Raw genomic sequence first — 25793 nt, forward strand, 5'->3', positions numbered from 1 at the left:
GAGCCTTGATCTTTGTGGGTTTTGTTATTTTAATTTATTAATTTATTTATTCATTTATTTATTTTGAGACAGAGTCTGGCTCTGTCACCCAGGCTAGAGTGCAGTGGCACAATCTTGGCTCACTGCAGCCTCCTCCGCCTCCTGGGTTCAAGCAACTCTCCTGCTTCAGCCTTTCAAGTAGCTGAGACTACAGGTATGCGCCACCATGCTGAACTAATTTCTGGAAGAGATGGGGTTTCACGACATTGGCCAGGCCGGTGTCGAACTCCTGACTTCAGGTTATCTGCCCACCTCAGATCTCCCAAAGTGCTGGGATTACAGGCGTGAGCCACTATGCCCGGCCTATTTTAACTTATTTAAAATTTCTTTTTTTCTTTTTTAAGATGGAGTCTCACTCTATCTCTGAGGCTAGAGGGCAGTGGGCAATCTCAGCTCACTGCAGCCTCCACCTCCTGGGTTCAAGCAGTTCTCCTGTGTCAGCCTCCCAAGTAGCTGGGATTATAGGCACCCACCATTACTCCCAGCTGATTTTTGTATTTTTAGTAGAGATGGAGTTTCGCCATGTCAGCCAGGCTGGTCTCGAACTCTTGACCTCAAGTGATCAGTCTACCTTGGCCTCCCAAATCTTAAAATTTTTAAAGTGTTAAAACTTTTCTTCCTACCATTTTTGACAGAAAGAAGCCTTATTTAGATTTCCAATTGCTCAGGCTACCTTTAAGCCACTGGCTGGCAAATATTTTTAGCAGTTGAATCTCTCAAATGAAATCTTAAAAATACCGCAATATTTAAAAGGCAAATGGAAGTTCAAGTTTATTTTAAACTTATTTAAAATGTATTACAAATTCAAGATTATCATATTTACTTATTATAAAAATCTGTGAAGAAGAGTAAGTGCTGAAGAACAGAATACATTTTAAAGAACACTCAGCTTATTTCTGTGTGTTGTCTTGATTGTCCAATATGAAGAAAATCTTGATTCACAAAGAAGAGGCTGAAATGGTAACAATTATTTTAACTGCTGGAGCAATTTAATTGGAATTTCAGGAAATTCTTCAGTTAAATTGCCCAAATAGTTTGAAAGTAGTAGTAATTTTTTTTTCTAAGTTGAATCTCAAGCAATATCTGCCAACTACTTGGATTCCTTTTACTTTGGAGACAAGGTCTAGCTCTGTTGCCTAGGCTTGAGTACAGTGACACAATCACAGCTCACTGCAGCCTCAACCTCCCTCCCAGGCTCAAGCTATCCTCACAACTCAGCCACCAGAGTAGCTAGGACTACAGGCATGCACCACCATGCCTGGCTAATTAAAAAAAAATTTCTTTTTTAGAGATAGGATCTCACTATGCTGCCCAGGTTGGTCTCGAACACCTGATCCCAAGTAATTCTCTCATCTTGGCCTCCCCATGTGCTGGGATTACAGGTGCGAACAACCGTGCCCAGCCTACTTGCATTTTTTATCATAATTTTAAAAGTCAGGCAAGACCTAAATCTTATTACTAAATATATATAGGTAGTACAATACTTTCACAGATTGACATAATATTTCTCTTTTTATTGTAATAGACTCTATCGTGGGGAAGAGACATGAGTTCTGAGTCTCACATGGCATTTAATTGAGCCAGGTGATATTTGAATATTAAAAATAATTTTTAAAATTTGAAATTCAAATGAGCCATTTTTTACACTCCCTCAATTTCTTCACAGAATCCTATTCTTAGAACAAAACTTAAAAATCCTTGCTTGAGATAATGATTCTTTAGGAAGTGTTACCAATTGATTTTAACCCTTAATATTAGCTGAATATAAACATTGTACACTTACAATCTCCTGTAAGTGCTATTTTCTAGAAGAACACAGAGACAGAATTAATTTTTCTCTGTAAATGTTTATACCATGATTATCATGTACTAGGCAGTGTTCAAAGTACTTTAAATTTAATTATCAATAATCCTATGAAGTAGGGTTTATAGATGATTAAATTCAGATGGAGGTTAAATAACTTGTCCATAGTCACAACTAGTAAGTGGTAGAACCAGAATTCAAACCCAGAGAGTCTGGTTCCAGACTTCATGCTCTTAATCATTGTATTATACCATTCTTCACAGTAAAGACCAAAGAATCTACTGTTCAAGAGGGTAAGATGCTTTAAAGCCTGTTGTGTGTGCGTGTCTATGGATGTGCACACATGCGCACACACATATGCATGTGCAAATTATTTTAAATTATTGATATTCCCTAATTGTTGAAGCCTTCTCATCTTTTGTGATCCATATTTAGATAACTCTTCTACCAAGTATTAGCTGAAGATAAGAATAATACTAAGAACTAGAACATAAATAAGTTACTAATAGATAAAAGTTTTTAACAGATAAGTCTTAAGATAAATTTTAATAGATAAGTTTCAAATAAATTTCCATTCTCATACTATTAATACAGTTTAAGTTTAGAACGAGATATTGCTACAACCATAAGTTACTGTTTAAGATATGGTCATCTATTATTTAAGAAACAGTTTGAGTAACATAGTGGCATACCTTAATTATGAAATCTGTGTTTAAGTATGTAGATTTACCCAAATATAAATACCTGGAGTTTTAATGGGCAGAAATTTGGGATAGTTAAAATATTGTTTCTTGGGAAATGATCAAAATAGTTAAATATTAACTAAAGCATCTGTAAATTCAAAGTGTATGATCTTTTCGATGAGTAACAAAGTAAATTTACTTTTAAAAAACTAGTAGAAAAATATTTATAGAGAGCTTCCCAAATAAATAGCAAATACAAAAGGATTTTTGCTTAACAAGGAATACTGTGTTCAAATATTTAAAATATTTTACAAATGTTTTAGGTTCAGAATAATAGACTATTTCAAATTAGTGCAGTATATTGATTGATAATAAATTTAAATTGATCTACTAGGTAACATTTAGGTCATTCACATGATCCTTTTCTGCAGTAATTTAAATTAATGAAGGGTCATTATTCACATGTAACAAATGTTACTTTTTATGCCATTGTGTCAAGCTATACTTTTATTCTCCTATTTCAATATTACAAGAATATTCTACCTGACTGTGTTGACTGTCCAACTGTTCATTACTAAAACTCTGTGTCCTGATTCTGCTTCTTACTGGGTGACTCTGTGCAAGTCTCTTACTCTCCATGAACCCTTGTTTCTTTACTATGAAACAGGGATTCAAACAGTTTCTCATAATATCACTGTGATGATTAAATTAGTACATGTAAAGTCTCTAGCCTATTGTAGGTGCTCAGAGAAGATTCGTTTCTTTCGTTGATAATAAAGTCTTAACTATTTAAGAAAAGCGGGCTGGGCACAGTGGCTCATGCCTATAATCCCAGCACTTTGGGAGGCCAAGGCAGGTGGATCACGAGGTCAGGAGATCAAGACCCTCCTGGCCAACATGGTGAAACCCCATCTCTACAAAAATGAAAAAAAAAATTAGCTGGGCGTGGTGGTGCATACCTGTAGAGAGGCAGGAGAATTGCTTAAACCTAGGAGGCAGAGACTGCAGTGAGCCGAGATCGCGCCACTACGCTACAGCCTGGGTGACAGTGCAAGACTCCATCTCAAAAAAAAAAAAAGTAAACTATGGTTTATTTATACACCATATTTTGTCTATTCTAAGACACACATTTTAACGTCCCTAGAATTTCAGTGCATATTACAATCAATGGTGACTTGTCAAAGAGATGGCGGTGGTGAAATAGTTGTCATTGCCTTCACGTGCAGTTTGTTTTCCTTTTCATATATATACAGTGATATATGATACATACATATGTGAGTAAACACATAGCATATCTTCTTTAATAGCACACATATTAACAGTGTGTTTTATAACTGATGGCACCTTAAATTCAATGAAATAACGTAAGAATAGCCTCTTTGTTCTAAGCATAATAGCACAATCTTATTTATCATTTCATTTATTCTTTTTACAGACTTTATGCAGTTGGTGGTCGTGATGGAAGTTCTTGTCTGAAATCAGTAGAATGTTTTGATCCTCATACTAATAAGTGGACACTGTGTGCACAGATGTCAAAAAGGAGAGGTGGCGTAGGAGTGACGACCTGGAACGGACTGCTGTATGCTATAGGGGGGCATGACGCTCCGGCATCCAACTTGACTTCCAGACTCTCAGACTGTGTGGAGAGGTAATTTCCTGTGAAGGAAAACTAGGAACAAAAAATACATATATAAGTCTCCGGTACTTATGTATATTTGGAGAACATGCTGGAGAACTGGAAGGGAAAGTCAGCATTCACAAATGCAAAGCAACTTCACTTTATAACAGCCTGCTCTCACAAGAACTAATACTTTCAGAAAAATAAGTTTTTATTGAGCATGCACTACAGGCAAGGCAGTTTTATTTTATACGGGATACTGGATCTAATAAGAGGAGGAGCTTGATGAATTTTAGGCAGAATGACTTAAGGGCTGTAGGCTAAGTAAAAAGAGAAAAGGATAGAGACATTTCTTAGGCTGTAGGCTAAGTAAAAAGAGAAAAGGATAGTGCCTTTTGATATAATAAAATAAAAAGCTAGTAATAAGGCCTACAAACTTAAGTCCTCCAAACTAGCCTCACAAAACTCAAGTATGGCACCAAGTAGAGAGCCAAATAGCAGTGGAAGATTGGATGTTAGGTCAGGTTCCCATTTATTATGTTTTGTCTAGTGCAAGGAATAGAGAGAATTGAATGGATTTAGGAGGTACAATCAATAGGAGTTTGTCGGAACACTTAAAAGCAGAAAGAAATATTGTTCATACAAGAAACTGAAAGACAGCCATTGTGGCTGGAGAGCAAAGAGTGATGGGGAGAGAGTGGCAGGAAAGGAGGTGGAATGGGTGGGGGGGGTGTGCAGACTATGTAGACCCCTTAAAGCATTGTTAAGGGCTTCGGATCATAAAGAAAAATAGGAAGTTAATGAGTGCCCATGTGTGATAGAGTGAGAGAGAGAGAAAGAGAGAGAGAGTGTGTGTGTGAGTGTGTGTGTGTATTGGATGTGATCAAGTGACCATAAGAAGATAAAAAGGAAATCAAAGTTTGGTGATGATAATGAGCACCATCTTAGTCTGTTTCCCATTGCTATAACAGAATACCCAGGACTAAGTAATTTATAAAGAAAAGATGTTTCTTTAGCCCACAGTTTTCCAAGCTGGGAAATTCAAGATTGGGTGGCTGCATCTGGCTGCTTCTAGTGGGGGCCCTGTGCTGTGTGATAACATGTTGGAGAACTGGAAGGGAAAGTTAGGATTCAAACATGCAAAGCAACTTCACTTACACATCCTGCTATCACAGGAACTAATCCATTCACACAAGAAGTAACCAAGGAGAAAAACATTAATCCATCTTATCAACCTAATCACCTCTTAAAGGCCCCACCTCCCAACACTATTACATTGGCAATTAAATTTCAGCATGAGTTTTGGTGGGATGAACCACATCCAAACCATAAAAAGTGCTTTCTGTATAATAATAAGCAGACTTGGTTAGTGTTGTTTAAGAAAGCAGGAAAGTTACAACTGCATTTCACTTATATTGAGGGGAAAACAGTTCAGACCTATGCTCGTTTCCTCTTGCCCAGGAAAGGAATGTGGAACTGTTTATATACTTTGCCCCATTAATTATGGACTGGCTGTCTTACTACACTCAGTGGAAAGCTGTTCATTGATAGAACAGATATTGGGAGCAGTATCAGTCATCTTAGCATGATGTATCTGCTCTTAGCTATACAACTTTGGGCAATTCTAGTTAAGACATCTCATGAAAGGAAAAGAAAGCCCAAAAATGGACAGCTACAATGATTGAGGCTGTAAGTCATCTTACAGAGAGCTTAATGCATTGATTTCCCCACATTTTCAGTCGGTAATCAAAGGTCTGAAAGCAGCTTTCAGTATTGATACTAGCTCCTTTTAAGTGTTCTACATCTGTTAAGTGGATCTATTAATATAATACTGTAAGTTAAAGTTTTCAGAAGAGTTGATATTCTTCTCTAAAATATGTTCAAATGTATTTGATTTACATAGTAGATAATACGTCAGAAGATAGACCTGAAGAACAAAACATTTTACATAAAATATTTTAAGAATAATGTCAGCTCCGGTTCTAAAATTTTCTTTCAGATATGATCCCAAAACAGACATGTGGACTGCAGTAGCATCAATGAGCATCAGCAGAGATGCAGTGGGGGTCTGTTTACTTGGCGATAAGTTATATGCTGTGGGGGGATATGATGGACAGGCATACCTTAATACCGTGGAGGCTTATGATCCCCAGACAAATGAGTGGACCCAGGTATGCCATTTCATGGTTCTTTATCACGCTGACTCTCTTTTTATTGAAACATTTTTTTTTTGGTAAAACAGATCCCCTCAATCTTGTCCAATTCTAAAATATATGGCATAAATAGGACAATCACTTCTTGATTAAAGATGAGAAAAAGAGGCAATGTTTAATTTTATAACATAATTAAAATCCACAATTACCTTTGAGAGGTAAGTTAATACTCAGAGAAATTATTAACGATCTGCTACCCACTTGCATGATGAAGTATTCTAGCCTGATTAAAGCTGATAGGACTACAGGAGGGTTGTAACAATGGGAGGGGAGACTGGAAAATAAAAACAGGGATAGTAGTCAGAAAACTCTGAACAACTTGTCCATGCATGAGCAGTGATTTTTAAATACTTAAGCCATTGATATTTGGGAGCAGATTAAAGTCCTGATAACCTAATAAAGATGGCAACCCTAAATTATACTAAGTAAGAAACCTGATCTGACAACCTTGATCTGACAGAAGGAATTTTACCCTTGTGTATTTCTGGGAGGGTCTAGCACATCTAAGAATGATCTTTTGATATCTTTGCTTTTATCATCACCAAGAACAGAATCAGGAATTTGTGCTTGTAACACCCAATTCAGTCCTTGATACATAAAAGACAATAAATGTTTAACTAAGGCAAGGTTTTCTTGTATACAAGGACCAATGGTAAGTATTGTCAAGAAAACAGAACTTCTGAGAAGCCCCACTGTCATGTAACCTAAGGTCTTGGGTATGTAAGCTCTACATGTGCAAGGGGAGAACCCACCACACAAGGCAGTGGGTATTTAGTGTCCCATGGTACAGGCAGTAAGTGACATAGGAAATAAGAGAGAGAAAGTGGTTATGGGGAAAGCTTTAGTGAGAAAGAAGTGGGATTTAAACTAAGCCTTAGTGAACTGATCCAATTCAAAAAGATTGGAAAGAAGAAATTGTGAGAAAACGTGAAAGAAATGTCACCAAAGCAGCCAAAGCAGAATTCTGTAAGACGTACTGAAGATGGCTGGTTTTAAGGATCTACGCTTGAGAGGAGAAAGAGTGCTTATTGGAGGGGAAGATTGGGGTCAGAATGACCCCAATCTGTGAGGCTAAGGTAGGAGGACACTTGAGGCCAGGAATCCAGACCAGCATGGGTGACAAAGTGAGATGCTGTCTCTGCAAAAAAATTTGAAAAATTAGCAAGGTATAGTGGCATGCACCTGTAGTCCCATCTACTCAGGAGGCTGAGGCGGGAAGATAGCTTGAGCCCAGGAGTTGAGGCTGAAGTAAGCCATGGTCATAACACTGCACTCCAGCCTGGACGACAGAGAAAGACCCTGTCTCCAATTATATAATAATAATTTTTTAAAAGAATGAGGATGTGTGAAGGCCAAGCTAAAGAGTTTGGTAACAAGAAACCAGCAGAAACTTTCAACCAAGAGAATGACGCAGTTGGGGTCGTGTAGGTTGGGATGGGGCAGGGGAAGTGAGAGATGGATAAATAAAAATATTTAGAGGATTGCTTCAGTTGCAAGGCTTGAAGCATTCAATGTAGGTGGATTCAAGAGTTTGCCAAGTCCTGTTGATCTTTCTTTATATACACACTCATTGGGTTGAATTGGGAGGTGTGGTCCCTGAAGAACACAGGAAAGGAATGATAAGAGAAGTTCTCAGAAGACAATGGAGTAGAGCATCTAAAGGGAGGAGTAGGAGTTCCAACAGTGTAACAAAGAATGAAGATTTATCATTTGTAAAGTTGTGGGGCCCTCAGAGAATCTTATAGAAGCAGAAGCTAGCACACAGTTTAAAAAGTAAACAGAAGAGGCCATGCACAGTGGCTCATGCCTGTAATCCCAGCAGTTTGGAAGGCCGAGGTGGGAGGATCTCCTGAGGCCAGAAGTTAGGAGACCAGCTTGACCGACATGGTAAAACCCTGTCTCTACTAAAAATACAAAAAGTAGTGCTCCTGTAGTCCCAGCTACTTGGAGGCTGAGGCACGAGAATCGCTCGAACCCGGGAGGCAGAGGTTACAGTGAGCCAAGATCACACCACTGCACTCCAGCCTGGGTGACACAGTGAGACTCCATCTCCAAAAAATAAAAAAATAAAAAAGTAGAAGAACAGAGTGTAGGAGCTAGAGAGTCATGCAGTGTTTTTAAATGATGATGATAGAAAGTATTTATTGAGCTCATCTTACAGACCAGGCTCTGTTGTAAGCACTTTACGTTACAGAATTTAAACTTCAATAACCATATAAAGTTGAGTTCTGGTATTTTCCCACTGTACAGGATAAGGAATCTGTCACAGAGGTTAAACAGCTGACCCAAGGCCACATAGCAAATAAATGGTGGAATTAGAATTGAAGCCAAGTATTTTTTTTCCCACAATAGAGATGACAAGAGGATAGAGAGAGATTTCAGATACAAGAAAGAAAGTGAAACTGAAGAGCATCTTTCTTAGAAAAGGGCAGGAAACAGAATTAAGAGCAAAGACCAGGGGCCAGGCACAGTGGCTCATGCCTGTAATCCCAGCACTTTGGGAGGCTAAGGCGGGCAGATCACCCTCAGGTCAGGAGTTCGAGATAAGTTTGGCTAACATGGTGAAACCCCATCTCTACTAAAAATACAAAAATTAGCTGGGTGTTGTGGTGTGCATCTGTAATCCCAGCTACTCGGGAGCCTGAAGCAAGAGAATTGCTTGAACCTGGGAGGCGGAGATCGCAGTAAGCCAAGATCATGCCATTGCACTCCAGCCTGGGCAACAGGAGCAAAACTCCGTCTCAAAAAAAAAAAAAAAAAAGACCACTCATCAGACTAAAAGGAAGATCTTACCCTCCAAGGCTTGGGAAAAGATGAGAATTTCAGTGCAGAAAGGTACAGGAGATTTTTAAGTGAAGAGGATAGAGAAAAAGGACTCAGATTGTGTGGGCTTGATCTTATTTCTTAAGTGAGATCACTTGGTGGAGGGGAGGAAGGGATAAGATTGAGAGCTAGAGTGAGAGCTATAAGATTTCATTAGAAATTCAATGATTACCTAGTATCAGCTTCCCACTGTGGCAAAAATAATTGTGAATGACATCCAAGGAGCCCAAAAAGAGAAGAATCTCTTTTCCTTACATGTATTTAAGTCCAGTTATATATATGATTTAAGCCCTATCAGCCAGTTATCTGAGACTTGTTATCATTTATAATTAATACTTTATGCTAAATCACCCTGTATCAAAATTGATAATCTCTGTCCACATAGCTATTTTGCTTGCAAGCCAGCTGTATTACTATGTTAAAGCACCTAAAAAATGTGAACTCATTATCATAGTATCTGAACAATAAGTTTTCCTGAGCCAGGCATAGTGGCTCATGCCTATAATCCCAGCACTTTGGGAGGCCAAAGCAGGTGAATTGCCCAGGCTCAGGAGTTTGAGACCAGCCTGAGCAGTATGGTGAAACCCTGTATCTACTAAAATACAAAAATTAGCCAGGTATGGTGGCGTGGGCCAGTAGTCCCAGCTACTCAGGAGGCTGAGGCAAGAGAATTGCTTGAACCCAGGAGGCGAAGGTTGCAGTGAGCTGAGATGGGGCCACTGCACTCCAGCCTGGGTGACAGAGGAAGACTGTCTCAAAAAAAAAAAAAAAAAAAGCCAAACAAAAAAATTTTGAAGTTTTCCTTTCAGTGTTCTGACAGATGGACATTTGTATAGGCACTAAAACGAGATGACAAAGTTCTAAACTACCACCCACCTCATTACCAGCCTTACCTCAAAGCAAGAGGTGATTGCACTGTATTTAAAAAATTCTCTAAGCTACACTTTCCAGCTGGTTGTCATGACAGTGTCAACTATTCACAATGTAGACACTAAATGTCTTGGGTGATTTGAGAAAAGCTACTAATTACAAACTGACATTTTGATTTGAATGATTTTTGAGGTCAGTTCTATAATGCTATAAATAGATATGGTTTTAAAATAGGTTATTTGATTGTTCCAAGAGACTTACAGTGATCAAAACAACTGATTCAGATGGACAACTACTGGGAATTCTCTTACAACTGAAGTCTCACCTGTTTTTAAAATTTACTCATTGGTCTAGGGGGTCAAACTGATTAGGAAGTCATTTTGGCATTTAACAAAAATATTTTAGTACATACCTTAACATTTATAAGTACAAAGCAAACTTTCTTAGTACTTTGCATTATTCACCCCCAATCCATGGTAACATTTTAACTCTCTTGGGTCAAATGAATAGAATTACTGTGCTCAGAGTAATTCTTCAAAAACTATTTTTGTCCACACTCTTATTTCCACTGTGAATTACCCAGTGTCTAGAGTTCCTGTTGTTTAAAAAAGAGATGATTTAAGAATTGTTCTTTATCCATAAATTAAGATTATATCCCTTCCCCTAGCAACCCTCCCCCTACCTGTATCTCACTGTAGCAGAGCTCATTCACTGAGTTTGTTTCCACTCCTCAGGGAGTTAGATGGGTAGCATTTATTATTTATTTAGTCTGCTAAAAAGTAGTAGAATGGGTTTAGACTTTTTAGCCATGCACATAAAAGGTAGTCAAAAAATGTGAGGTTACTAGTTCTTCTAGAATAAGCAGATCCCCAGGCAGTCAGAGTATTTGTGTACTATCTGAGATAGCATGACTGTTAGAGGACCTCTCTAGATAACACTTCATCTTTTCTCCATATTAGTCACAGAGTTACTGTTAAGTGTTCAGCATTCTTTATATCCATACTGTGCATCATTTTGGCTAAAATAGAGTGTTTCATGTAGATTAATTCTTGAGCTGTTTTTAAAAATCACCCTTAAAGAAGAGTGAATGCTACACAATCATGATATACCAAGAACAACTTAGTCTATGCAGCTTTGCCATGGAGAGTGGTTCTTGGGAAGGGGACCAGGCCAAAAACAGCTCTGATACAGCAGGGGCCAGAGCAGCAAGCCTTTGCCAACAAGTACAGACCGTTTCAGTATTTCACAACTGGCTTAGTAGTGCTGACATTTTAACTTACAAACCCAATAAATATCTCTGTTTCTTTTTTAGGTTGCTCCACTGTGCCTAGGAAGAGCTGGAGCTTGTGTTGTGACTGTAAAATTATAATTCAGTGCTGTGTTTTCTACATGAAGACACCGTCTTCCTTTATTCATTTAGTACAATTATTATATTAATGGATGCATTTTTAGTAAATGTGCATTGTCACAATCCTGGGCACAAAGTGCCTGATCTCAAAGTGAAGATAGTAAAACGAGAGAGGAAGGAGTGGATGGACCAGGATTAATTCCTTTCATTTCTTAGTAAATTAAAACCTGCAGCTGGTGGATTGTGAACACACATTCCTGATGTAATATGTGAGGACAAATGCACTGCTCTGGAACATAACCCAGTACTAACTGGGGATTTCATTTATTCAGTCAAGCACATCTTACTCACATCCAGATTTATTTTCTTACAGTGAACACACACCAGATGAAACTACTACAATGTTACTTTTTGTAAGTTTATCATACATGAGTTACAGTAGTTTGCTTGTTTGTTTAACCACAACCACTATTTTAATGATATACTAAAGATAACACTATTTAGTTTTTTCAGAAAAATCTGCATTATATGCATGTTGGTTGTGGATTTTGTTTCTAAAATTGGCTTAGTCCAGTAAATAAATGCATTAAAGACTTAAAGCAACAATAACCAAATAAAAACTTGATAGGATCTTTGAAGTCTATTTAACTATTCATTCCATTACATCTAGACTCACCACTACATGTTACGATATTAAGTTGAAGTTGAAACATGTTTTGCATTAAATTTAAGATATGCAAACTTACGTAGAGAAAATGTTATATACCCTATAATATTCTTTCACCTAATTAGCATTTAATTATATGAATTTGTTTTATATTATAAAAGATCTCTTGATTTTGTCTTTTGATATTGACAAAATTATTGGGATATTCTTATGTTTTCAAGTCTGTATCTGCCTCCGCTGCCTTATTTCTAATGTTTTGCCACAGTTAACCCATTGTGCTTCTTTGTAATCAAACAGTTTGGGGGGAGAATGGGCTTACTGAATGTCTAAAAAATAAGTTTAAAGTGTTTGTTACCCCAAGTTTTGTACATTTGTAAACTCTAATTACATATGTGAATGTTATTACTCTCAGTGAATTGTTATTGTTTGCAAAAATGCACTGGGCAGTAACATTTTGTGATAAATCCTGTGAGATATAAGTCATTGAGATGTCCAAGATGCTTTTTATTTTAACCCCAATTAATGACCTTATGGAAAATAATACTTGCTTATAATTATTCATTGTTCATTGTGAACTAGGAATCAAGGTTTTTGTATGCATCAATGCATTTAATCCTCACAACAACCTTATGAGGTAGTTCTATTATTCCCTTTTTATAGCTAAGGAAATTGGGATACAGAGAAGTTAGCCCCAAGGTTATATATTGCAAGTAAGTGGCAGAGCACGGATTTATACACAGCAGTCTCACTCAGCAGTTTTCACTCTTACTATTCCTGCCACTTGGTAGAAAAAGAAAGATTTCATTTTATGTGAAGAATTATTTATTTTAATTTTAAAAAAGAGGGCTTATGCTCTTTAGTAATAAAATTTACCAGTAACAATCAATCAGAACATTTTGGTTCCTTAGTATTTAGGGAAAATTTCTGTTTAAATCTCTTATAGAATTTTAGATATTTTGCTTTAGAAAAGTAGGTGCGATATAATACATTTCAAGTTTTATACATATTAGATGAATTGCATGGTATTTTAGGCAACTTAACTATAAACAAATTCATAAAAACAAGCATTATTGCCAACAAATTAGATGACCTAGATGAAATGGACAAGTTCCTAGAAACATACCAATTGCCAAAACTGGCTCAAAAGGAAATAAAAAATCCAAACAGACCTATAACAGGTAAAAAGATTGAACCAGTAATATCAAAAATCTCCCAGCAAGAAAAGTCTGGCACTAAACGGGTTTACTGGCAAACTATACCAAACATATAGAGAAGAATTAACACTAATCCTTCTCGAACTCTCCCAAAAAATGGAACAGAAAGGAGCACTTTGTAACCCATTCTATAAGGCCAGCATTACCTTAACACCAAAGCCAGACAAAGAGCTCACAAGGAAACTATAGACCAATATCCCTTATGAATATAGATGCAAAAAACTTCAAAATACTAGCAAGCCAAATCCAACAGCTTATTAAAATGATCATACACCATGACCAAGTGAGATATATCGAAGAAATACAGGGATGGTTCTACATACAAACATCAATCGATGTAATAGAGTGTATTAGTAGAATGCTGGGGAAAAAACAGAATCATCTCAATTGATAAGAAAAAGCATTTGACAAAATCCAACACCCTTTCATGGTGAAAACACTCCACAAACTAGGAAGAAAAGGAAACTTTCTTAACCTGATAAAGGCATTCATAAAAACCCACAGCTAACAACATAATAGCAAAACATTGAAAGCTTTTCCCCTAATATCATGAAAATGCCTGTTTTCCCCACTGCTATTCAACATTGTACTATTAAGTCCTAGCCACAGCAATTATGCAAGAAAAAGAAATAAAATGAATCACAAACAGGAAGAAGTGAAACTACATTTGCAGAAAATGTGGTCCTATATATTAAAAATCCTAAAGAATCCACGGAATGACTACAGCTGATTTTAAAAATTTGGCAATGTTGCAGGATGCAAGATCAACACAAAAGTCTAAGAAAAATCTGAGAGGAAATTAAAACAATTGCATTTATAATAACATGAAAAAGAATAAAATACTTAGGAATAAATTTGACCATGAAAGTATAAGACTTGGGCACTGAAAAGTATAAAACGTTGCTGAAAAAAATTAAGATATAAATAAATGGAAGACTCAACATTATTAAGATGGCATTACTCCCAAGTTAGTCTATAGATTCAATACAATTCCCATTCAAATTCCAGTGACCCTTTTATAGAAACCGAAAAGCTGACCCTAAAATTTATATGAGATTGCAAGTTACTGAAGGTACTCGAGCCTATTCAAAACAATCTTGAACAAGAATAAAGGTGAAGGAGTCACATTTTGCAATTTCAAAATTTACTGCAAAGCTACTTCAATCAAAACATTGTGCTGGTATGAAATTCATAAACCAAGAGAGTAAAATGGAAAGTTCAGAAATAAATTATGTCAATACACTACTGATTTTTGGCAAGGGTTCCAAGACCACTCAGTGAAGAAAGAATAGTGTCTTCAACTAATAGTGCTAAAATAAGTGAATATTCATATGCAAAAGAATGAGGTTGGACCCTTCACACCATGTATAAAAATTAGTTCAAAACACATCAAAGACCTAAATGTAAGAGCTAAAACCGTAAAACTGAGAAGAAAATATAGGCATAAATCTTTAAGACCTTGGATTTGGCAATGGTTTCTCAGATACTAAAAGCACAAGCAACACCAGCCAAAAAAAAAAAAAGACATATTGGACTTCATAAAAATTAAAAGCTTCTACATATCAAGGGATACTATAAAGAAAGTGAAAAGACAACCCACAGAATGGGAGAAAATATCTGTAAATCTTATATATCTGGTAAGGAACTAATATCTAGAATATATAAGGAACTCCTATGCTCAACAACAAAAACACAACCCAATTTTAAAATGGGCAAAGAACTTAAATAACTAGTTCTCTAATGAAGATAGACAAATGGCCAACAAGCACATGGAAAGATGCTCAATGCCATTAGTCATTATGCAAATCAATACCACAAGAAGATACCACTTCACACCCATTAGAATGATTATAATTTTAAAGAAAGAAAATAGACCTAGGATCTAAACCTGTAGAAAAAAAAAATAGTGAAAAGAAAATAATGTTAGAGAGGATGTGGAGAAATTGAAAATCTTCATTCATTGTTGATGGGAATGTTAAATGGTGTAGCCACTGTGGAAAACAGTTTTGGCAGTTCCTCAATAAGTTAAACACAGAATTACCATATGATCCAGCAAGTCCACTCCTGGGCATATACTGAAAAGATCTGAAAACAGGTGTTCAAGCAAAAACTTTCACACAAATGTTCATCACAGCTCTAGACACAACACCCAAAAAAGTGGAAACAACCCAAATGGCCCTCAGCTGATGAATGAACAAACAAACTGTGGTATCCATACACTGTACAATAGAATATTCAGCCATAAAGAGAAATGAGGTACTGATACATGCTAAAACATGGATGGCCTTGAGCACATTTTGCCAAGTGAAAGAAGGCAGATACAAAAGGCAATGTATTGCATGAGTGCATTTATATGAAATAGCCAAAATAGGCAAATCCATGGAGACAGAAAGCAGATAAATAGTTGTAAGAGGCTGAGAGAAAGGAGGAGTAGGGTGTGACTGCTAATGAGTAAGGAGTTTCCTTTTAGGGTGATGGAAATGTTCTGGAACTACTTACTGGGGATAATTGCACAATATGGTGAAGGTACTCAATGTCACTAATGGTAAATTTTACATACACTTTGCTGTAATTTTTTTTTGCCATAATTTTTTTAAAAGCTTTATTAGTTACATTATGTTATGATACTTAAATGTCCTAACAATAGCATTCTGTACACATCACTAGGATCAAAACTCTGGATTTATATGCATTCGGAAGAGAATTTTTTTAGTATAATTTGGAAATACATGAATTTCTAAAAATCTGACAGAAAGGCTCTTAAATCTCCATTTTAACCTAAGAAGGGAGTGAGAAACAATGACAGCCATGGGGAAAGTTAACGGGGAACTTCCCCAACGCCTGGTACATGACAGGCATTCCATAAATGTTTTCTAAAAGTTGAAGTAGGTATCTTTTGATAAACTCTGTGATATTTGGAATTGTTGATAACTCTTACTGAAAAGCAAATATTCAATAAAATGATATTTAATTTTACTGTGACGAGATAATAAATTCTCATGTAATAATTTTATTTTTTAACTGGAGTAAAAATCAAATGCCATAAAAAATTATAGGCCTCTTTTGGCATTTTCATCTTTCTGACTCTTAAAGAACTTACAAGAATGCACCAACTCTTCCATCAAAGCCTCTGTCCTCATTCCTAAGGCACAGGAGAGTATTGTATCTTCTCTTGGGGCTGAACATCTTCCAAGCCTCTTGAAGAAATGCTGTATTGACTGATGTGGGTTTTGGCATCATCACTAGACTTCACTGCCACCCTCATTTTCCCCTAGCCCTGGGTAATTATTTGGGCTAATGAGGTACCAATCTAGAGAGCAAAACCAGGGAAGTTTGGGAAGCAAATATAGTGCCCTGGATCTTTGCCCAGGCTCAAGCTGGTTCCATTTGACCATATTTCTTTGTGAACAGTAAACAACTATATTTAATTGAGATATTTTCACATAGGTTTGAGGACAGCAAAGATTGCCTGGTGGCCATCAAGAGGACCATCCGGAGCCAAAACTCTTTATCTGTGGAATTCAGAAGTCATTAGATGGCCCTATTATCTAAAGCTGGCATATGGTACCAGCCTTCTTTACCAAGAATGTATTTAATATAAGTAACTAGAATTTCTATACATCACCGGAATGAATATGTGTCAAAAGTTACTGAGTTACTATGCAACCCTTGCTGACATCAAGGCACCAAAATGTTGAAAATGTAATCATTTACCATGACCTATGTATTTAATGTGATCAAAATTACCCTTAAGCTCCTGCTTTAAGGTCCATAAATACCCTGTTATTAGTCCATTTTCACACTGCTATAAAGAACTCACACCTACAATCCCAGCACTTTGGAAGGCTGAGGCAGGGGATCACTTGAGCTCAGGAGTTCAAGATCAGCCTGGGCAACATCTTGAGACCCCTGTCTCTACTAAAAGTACAAAACTTAGCCCGGAATAATCCCAGCTACTTGGGAGGCTGAAGTGGGAGCATCACTTCAGCCCAGGAGACAGAGGTTGCAGTGAGCTGACATTCCATCACTGCACTCCAGCCTCAGTGCCAGAGACCTTGTGTCAAAAAAAAAAAAACAATAGTTCAACTTAAATGAGTAATGATTTTCAGGGAAAAGTTCGCCTTTGGGGAAAAAGGACAAAAAAATTTCTTTTTGTTTTGTTTTTAAAATGTAGAGTAAATTTTGGGGTTTGTTTTGTTGGTTGGTTGATTTTGTTTTGAGACAGGGTCTTGCTCTGTCGCCCAAGCTAGAGTGTAATGGTCTGATCATAGCTCACTGCATCCTCAACTATCTGGGCTTAAGCAGTCACCTCAGCCTGTCAGTAGCTGGCACTAGAGGCATGCACCACCATGTTTGGCTAATTATTTTTTCTATTTTTATTTTTTGTAGAGACAGGATCTGTCACTGCTGCCCAGGCTGGTTTTGGACTCCTGGTCTCAAGCGATCCTCCTGCCTCCTCTTTTCAAAGTGATGGGATTATAGGCCTGAGTTAGCACATTGGCCTGGAGCAAATTTTGTGGAAGGAGAGAGGTCCCTGCTTAGTGGTAGCTGGAGTGATGAAGTTAGGGAGAAGCTGTCATTCAAAGAGCCATCTCTGTGCAGTGACAAGAATAGCTGCGGTGTGAGAGAACTTCAGAGAAGAAAAATGTTGGGTAATAAGTTTGGCAAAAGCTGACCTACTTATTTCTGATTCTGTATCAGAAACTCAGCAGAGAAGGACTGGGAGAGTGAGTTAATCCAATAGAGAATCCCTTTATCTCAGAAACTTTGTGATCAATAAGGCATTGAGCAAAACAGTAGGGATACTGAGATCCTATACAATAACAGATGATAAAACAAATGAGGGGAGAGAATGGTAGTTCCTTAAGGCCACGTACAGGGGTATAGTTTTGTATTCCCTGCAGCACTTAGCATTTTATCTATTGTTATCCACATAATTAGCTTTCACTAATTATTCACCGAATATAAATATGAAATAGACTTGGTCTTTGAGGTAAACCATCTCCGAGGTATTGGAGTGTGAGTTTATAGTATCACAGATTCTGAAACAGAACAGAAAGAATCCTTGCAGTTTCCTTGTTCACACGTTGGTGGGGGTGGACTAGGAAAGGGGTGGACAGCCGGGGCAAGGAAGTGGGAAAGCCAGGATACCTTCAGAAAGTAGTGAGGGGCCCAGGCTGACTGCAGCGTGGAACATGTGCAGAGGGATGGAGGGAACTGTCCGCTAATTTATTGTTTTTAAAATTAATTTTATTGTTAAATAAAGTTTGCAATTCATTGTTTTAAATTAAAAATGCCAACCATTCAGTTCTGAGATAAAGACTGCTAGCAGAATAAATAAAACTATTTTTTAAATGCTCATCATGCCTTCTGTCATACATGACTAATACATATGGATGTGAGATGCCACACCTGTAATCCCAGCACTTTAGGAGGCCAAGGCGAGAGGATTACTTGAGGCCAGGAAATGGTAGGGAGTACTAGCAAAGAAAATGGTAAGCCAAGGTAAACTTCCAATGATAAGAACGTAATGGAAAGGAGAGCACAGGGTGAAAGACTAAGGAATGGGGGCTTGAACTCCACATGTCAGGCCACCCTGAGAAAGTCTCTAAGAGCCTCTGAGAAAGTCTTCTCTGGATCTGAAAACAGTTAGGGACTGTCTTAGCTGTGGAGGCACCTCAGTGAAATTGAGTTAAAAGTCCATGTTTTATTAAATGCTTCAGACTTGTTCATTTGATTATTTTAATATAGGGAGGTTAAGTCAACTTGATTATGTGACAAACACTGTGCTAAGCATTTCATATGTATGTTAACTTACTTAGTTTTTACAACAGCTGTATGAAGTAGATATGACTATTCCCAGTTAATGATATGGAAACTAGCTAGTGAATGTCAGAGCCAAATTTCAAAACCAACCACATCTGTATGACCTGAGAGCTGCTTTACAAATCTTTGCATGATTGCTACATGGAGGTGAGTTTAAGTTGTCTACAATACACAGGATGATACATACTTGATGCCAAGATATGTCCTCACCACATCTTCGGTACATTTTAAGTTTTTACTTTAAATGAGTAGAAACAGGCTAAATAATTCTGTCTATTGTGTGCATTAATGGATACATAGAGAGCTTTCATAAGTGCCTTTCTATTTTCTTTTTAAATATGTTCTGTGAAAGGACAAAAGAAGGGCATTTTAGAAAGGATGACATAGTTAATGACTTGGGCGCAGAGGACTGTTGCTGTCAATAGAGCAGAGGGCAGGGATGCTGAGTCCAGCAGTCATGAATGGAAATGAGATGATGAGCCATTAGCAGGAAGTCATAAACCCATTATTAGAAGTTTAATGTAATTGAATGGAACCAAATGTTTCACAATTCTAAGGACTATGAATAGCCACCTAGGGAGGATGCTTCTGCTGCTGTGATTTATCAGACAGGGTCCAATTGGGAGACAGAAACTACATGGTAATCTGAACAGGGAAGATTTTAAATAAATAATCATGTCCCATAACAGAGGATTGGACTCAGAAATGATAGGCTGGTTATCAGGATCTGAGATTTGCTTTTGCCCTACTGGAGCTAATAAGCTGACCTGTTATGGTTCCATGGATGCTGGCAAAAGACATCCATGGGTTGAAGAAAAAGGATTTTATTATTGAAGGCACAGAAAGCAGTAGGAATATCATATTGGGGTCACTTCCCTATGCCCCTCAATTCCCACAGGAACAAGACAGAGGATCCCAGGTGGGAATCCACGGAGCTTGGGAAACCCACTGCTTTTATAGTAAGTGGTAGGCTATCCTGCTGTTTGTCCTCAAGGTTTCTCACTGCAAACACAACCCTGATAAATGACCCAGGTAAACAGTATTGGGCGGAACGCTCCCAGAACCCACGGCAGATTGCCTCTCCCCTTCCTTCCGAAATGTCTCCAGCACCCTCTACTGACAAAACATAGCACTGTGCCAGCTGGCGAAGGAGAAAAGGGCTCATATCCACATTCACTGGGCAGGTAGTGAAGACTGGGTCTGTAGATGAGAAGCGCTAATTAAAAAACTGGCATACAAGTTTATCGGCAGTACCAGACACAGTTGAACTATGATATGGTCCGAAAACAGGGAAAAGGGAGAGTGATTCAATTCATTCTAGTGTGTGTGTGTGTGTGTGTGTGTGTGTGTGTGTGTGTGTGCGTGTGTGTGATCGCTGCTATGTTCTCAGAGCTAAGGTGGCTAAAAGACAGGAAAAAAATCTATTCAAAACATAGATAGTATTTAAATAATTTGTAATCCCAGCACTCTGGGAGGCCAAGGCAGGAGGATCACGAGGTCAAGAGATCGAGGCCATTCTGTCCAACATGGTGAAACCCCGTCTCTACTAAAAAATGCAAAAATTAGCCAGGTGTAGTGGCGCACAACCTGTAGTCCCAGCAACCCAGGAGGCAGAAGTTGCAGTGAGCTGAGACTGCACCACTGCACTCCAGCCTGGTGACAGAGCGAGACTTTGTCTCATGAAAAAAAAAAATCATTTCCCTTCCTTCATAATTCTTTTTTTTAAAACTGAGTCTCTCTCTGTCACACAGGCTGGAGGGCAGTGACATGATCTCTGCTCACTGTAACCTCCGCCTATCAGGTTCAAGCGACTCTCCTGCCTCAGCCTCCCAAGTAGCTGGAAATACAGGCGCCTGCCACCACATCCGGCTACTTTTTGTATTTTGAGTAAAGAAGGGGTTTCATCATGTTGGCCAGGCTGATCATGAACTCTCAACCTCAGGTGATCAGCCTGACTCGGCCTCCCAAAGTGCTGGGATTACAAGTGTGAGCCACCCTGCCCGGCCCCTTCCTTAATAATTCAATTGTAAAGCTATAAGGTAGAGTATAGGAAGGATGGCATCGACAGTGGTGTCGGGAGGACTCATGGTGACCCAATATGGGGTACTGGAGTCCAAGTGGGGTGAGGAGGGTGTCTTAAAGTGGGGTGGCCTGGCACAGGGTCTCAGACCCCCATCACAGTAAGGACAGTGTCCACACAGCAAGGCAGCCTGGCCCAGACTGTCAGAGCCTGAGTAGGATGAGGAAGATATCTATACCTGAGAACAGCCCAGCACCGGGGGTTAGAGCCTGAGCACAATGGGAAAGGTATCTGTGCAGGGGACAGCCTGCAGTGGCGAGCGAGCCAGGCCCAGGGAGAGAGAGGACAGCACCCTGCACGGTGTAGGCTTTCAGACCCCAAGCGGTGCAAGGAGGTCATCCATGAGGGAGAACAGCCCGGAAAGGGGAGTGGGAGCCCCAGGAAAACATGGGCATCTGGGCAGGGATGGGTGTGGTTACAGAAACTGGAGATTATTTCCATAGAAGGAGATTAATCAAACTAGTAATTCTATCAAGGATAATGAAAGACAAGGTTTTCACTGTTGGAAGTTACAAATACAGAAGAGGAAAAAACTTCGATGATCCCTGTGGCATTGAATTGGAATTGAGCATATTGGTGTAAATTCATGGTTTTCAAGACAGAGAGAGATAAGAGATAAATAAATACATATGTAAGTGTGTGTGTGTGTGTGTGTGTGTGTGTGTAGATAGGTAAACAGAAATAGACCAACAGATATTCCCTAACTCTGAACTGAGCCACCTTGGGAATAGTAATAAACACACTTTATGTGTAGGTCTTGGCTTCTAAATACCACTTTCCCCCCACCCAAAATAAAAGAGTGATCTTCACTTTGGGAGGCCAAAGTGGGGAGGATCACTTGAGCCCAGGAGTTTTATGCCAGCCTGGGCAACACAGTGAGAACTTGTCTCTAGAAAAGAAAAAAAATTAAAAAATTAGCTGGGCATGGTGGTGCATACCTGTAGTCCCAGCTACTTAGGAAGTTGAGGTGAGAGGATTGTTTGAGCCCAGGAGGTCGAGGCCGCAATGAGCCATGATCATGTTGCTGCACTCCAGCCTGGGTGATGGAATGATACCCTGTCTCAAGCAAACAAACAAAGAACGAAAAATCTTGGAGAAATGGCTGATTCCAGAGCTGGGGCATGGAAAATACAAGATGAACCGGGAACATCTTATCATCTAACCAAAAAACGAGGCTGTGCTCAAAGACTGATGGAGAGATGTCAGAAAGACATGGTGACCAGGTTGCATGGGCTTCCGCTGGCCAAACAGGAGACAATTTAAGCATAAAAATAAATAAGATCTAATATCCAGCATCTATATGGAACTTAATCAAATTTACAAGAAAAAAACAATTCCATTAAAAAGTGGGAAAAGGACGTGAAAGACACTTTTCAAAAGAAGACATATGCAGCCAAGAACCACATGAGAAAAGGTTCAACATCACTGATCATTACCGAAAAGCAAATCAAAACCACAATGAGATACTATCTCACACCAGTCAGACTATTATTAAAAAGTCAAAAAATAACGGATGCTGGCAAGGTTGTGGAGAAAAAGGAACACTTATACACTGTTCGTGGGAGTGCAAATTATTTCAACAATTGTGAAAGACAATATGGCAATTCCTCAAAGACCTAAAGACAGAAATACAATTCAACCCAGCAATCCCATTACTGGGTATATACTCAAAGGAATATAAATCATCCTATTATAAAGACACATGCATGTGTATGTTCATTGCAGCACTATTCACAATAGCAAAGACATGGAGTCAACCTAAATGCCCATCGATGATAGACTGAATAAAGAAAATGTACATGCACGCCATGGAATACTATACAGTTTTTAAAAAGAATGAGACCATGTCCTTTGTAGGGACATGGAGCTGGAGGCCATTACTCTTAGCAAACTAACACAGGAACAGAAAGCCAGATACTGCATGTTCTCACTTATCAGTGGGAGCTAAATGATGAGAACACATGGACACATAGAGGGGAACAACAGACACTGGGACCTACTGGAGGATGGAGGGTGGGAGGAGGGAGAGGATCAGGAAAAATAACTAATGGGTACTAGGCTTAGTACCCACCCCAGGTGGGTGATGAAATAATCTGTACAAGAAACCTCCAGGACCAAGTTTAACTATGTCACAAACGGCACATGTATCCCTGAACTTAAAATAAGTTAAAAAAATTAAATTAAAAAATGAAAGCCATGGACTGTAACCATTTGAATAACACAGGAACACGTATAAATAAACAAATAAATTGAAAGTTTGATGACGAACAAGATGTTTACATAGTTTTAAAGTAGCTCCTCCCAAATATTTACTTTCTTCAAAGATCAGAGAGTAACTTCCCATTGAGAAGCCTAGCAGACATCACCTTAATTAAGTTATCAAACTGCACACCATCAGCTGGGTGGGGTGGCTCATGCCTGTAGTCCCAGCATTTTGGGAGGCTGAGGTGGGCAGATCACCTGAGGTCAGGAGTTTGAGACCAGCCTGGCCCACATGGTAAAACCTTGTCTCTATTAAAAATAAAAAATTAGCAGGGCGTGGTGGCAGGCACCTGTATTCTCAGCTACTCAGGAGGCTGAGGCAGAAGAATCACTTGAATCCAGTAGGCAGAGACTGCAGTGAGCCAAGATCTCACCACTGCACTCCAGCCTGGGCAACAAGAGTGAAAATCCGTCTCAAAAAAATAAAAAATGCACATCAATAATGGGACAAATGAAAATCTTGCCTAAACTATGGAGACAGTAAAAAGATCGGTGGGTGCTAGGGGTTAGGGGAGGCAGGATGAGCAGGCAGAGCACAGGGTTTTTTCAGGGAAGTGAAACTGTTCTGTATGACACTAAAACGATGAGTGTATATCCTTATGCATTTGTCTAAACTCACAGAATGTACCACACCAAGACTGGACCCTAATGTAAACTGTGGACTTTAGGTGTTGATGTGTCAATGTGGGCCTCAGTTGTAAGAAATGTAGCACTCTGGTGGGGGATGTTGATAATGGGGAAGGCTGTGCATGTGTAAGGCAGGGGACATATGTGAACTCTGTGCCTTCTGCTCAGTTTTGCTGTGAACCTAGAAAACAAAATCTATTTCTTTTTTTTTTCTTTTTGAAACGGAGTTTCATTCTTATTGCCCAGGCTGGAGTGCAATAGCGCAATCTCAGCTCACCACAACCTCCACCTCCCGGGTTCAAGCGATTCTCCTGCCTCAGCCTCCCAAGTAGCTGGGATTACAGGCATGCACCACCACGGCTGGCTAATTTTGTACTTTTAGTAGAGACGAGGTTTCTCCATGTTGGTCAGGCTGGTCTTGAACTCCCAACCTCAGGTGATCCGCCGGCTGTGGCCTCCCAAAGTGCTAGGATTACATGTGTGAGCTACCACACCCAGCCCAAAATCTATTTCTTTAAAAAATCTTACCCTATATGATAGGATGCAATGAGAACACAGTATCACTCCTGTGATGCTCCTGCCAGAGATGCATAATCTGGATCTAATCATGAGAAAACACCAGACAAACTAAAATGGAGGGTCATCCTACAGAATAACTAGCTTGGAACTTTCAAATGTGCTAAGGGAGGAGACCTGAGGAAAGACTGAGTAACTGTATTAGATCAAAGACAAAAGAGCCAGGAGGCCAGGCGCGGTTGCTCACGCCTGTAATCCCAGCATTCTGGGAGGCAGAGGCGTGTGGATCACTTGAACTCAGGAGTTCAAGACCAGCCTGGGCAACATGGCAAAACCCTGTCTCTAAAAAATATACAAAAATCTGCAGGGTGTGGTGGTGCACGCCTGTATTCCCAGATACTTGGGGGCTGAGGCAGGAGGACTGCTTGAACCCAGGAGGTCAAGGCTGCAGTGAGACATGATCGCCCAACTGCACTCCAGCTTCAGTGACAAAGTGAGACCCTGTCTCAAACAAAACAAAATAGAAACATGACAGCTAAAAGCAGTGCAAATCCCGGACTGAATCCTTTTGCTATAAAGGACATTATTGAGACAAGTGTCAACTTGAATGGCTCTGTGAATTAGATGATAGTAATGTATCAGTGTTTACTGCCTAACTTTATTTTTTATGGTTGTATTATGGTTTTATAGATAAGAGTTTCTTTGTAGGAAATACAAACAATTCCAGGGTGATGGACCATCATGCTGGCAACTTATTCTCAAACAGTTCAGGGGAAAAGCTTTATTTAAACTATACTCTCAATTTTTCTGTAACCTTCTGATTGTTTCAAATTTTGGTTAAATGGTAAAAAAACAAAAATAGGCCCATTTTCAGGCTTGATACATGTCCTAGACTTCCGCCTTCTGGCTTCCACACAGCAAATATTTTGCCTTCCTCAGATGCATAAGAAACATTAGTAGAGTTGAAAATCATCTACAAATAATTGGTTATTGAAAACTGCACATCTGATCTCAGGATTGGCAATGAAGGTTCTCCACACATTACATCATCAACTCTTTCATCCCAGGGGTATGAGATGAATTTTATGAAAATGATCCATACTTGTGACATTGCAAATGAAGCACATAAAGTTCTATTTGATCCTTTTGGGGAATTCTTAGAAGTAAATTGATACCCTTCCCTGTGGAAGAGATAAGAGAAAG

At 38.8% G+C, this 25793-nt stretch overlaps 1 protein-coding gene and 1 long non-coding RNA gene across 9 annotated transcripts in view; one reads left to right on the forward strand and one right to left on the reverse strand.

Annotated features, from left to right (window-relative positions):
- Positions 1-16261, forward strand: part of KLHL5 (kelch like family member 5) — a 92624-nt gene extending 76363 nt beyond the window's left edge. For all 6 annotated transcript variants that reach the window (XM_064366413.1, XM_064366400.1, XM_012474952.3 and 3 more), the window contains 3 exons: positions 3962-4174; positions 6144-6315; positions 11363-16261. In XM_064366413.1, coding sequence (XP_064222483.1) covers positions 3962-4174; positions 6144-6315; positions 11363-11419 — 442 coding nt within the window. In that variant the 3' untranslated portion in view covers positions 11420-16261. The remainder of the gene's footprint in view (positions 1-3961; positions 4175-6143; positions 6316-11362) is intronic.
- Positions 373-25793, reverse strand: part of LOC135270641 (uncharacterized) — a 66113-nt gene continuing 40692 nt past the window's right edge. For all 3 annotated transcript variants that reach the window (XR_010338775.1, XR_010338773.1, XR_010338774.1), the window contains one exon: positions 373-4195. This is a non-coding gene — a long non-coding RNA (uncharacterized LOC135270641). The remainder of the gene's footprint in view (positions 4196-25793) is intronic.

This window comes from Aotus nancymaae, unplaced genomic scaffold (assembly GCF_030222135.1).
Source record: "Aotus nancymaae isolate 86718 unplaced genomic scaffold, 86718_ANA_hifiasm-v0.15.2.pri h1tg000006l, whole genome shotgun sequence".
NCBI classification, from domain to species: Eukaryota; Metazoa; Chordata; class Mammalia; order Primates; family Aotidae; genus Aotus; species Aotus nancymaae.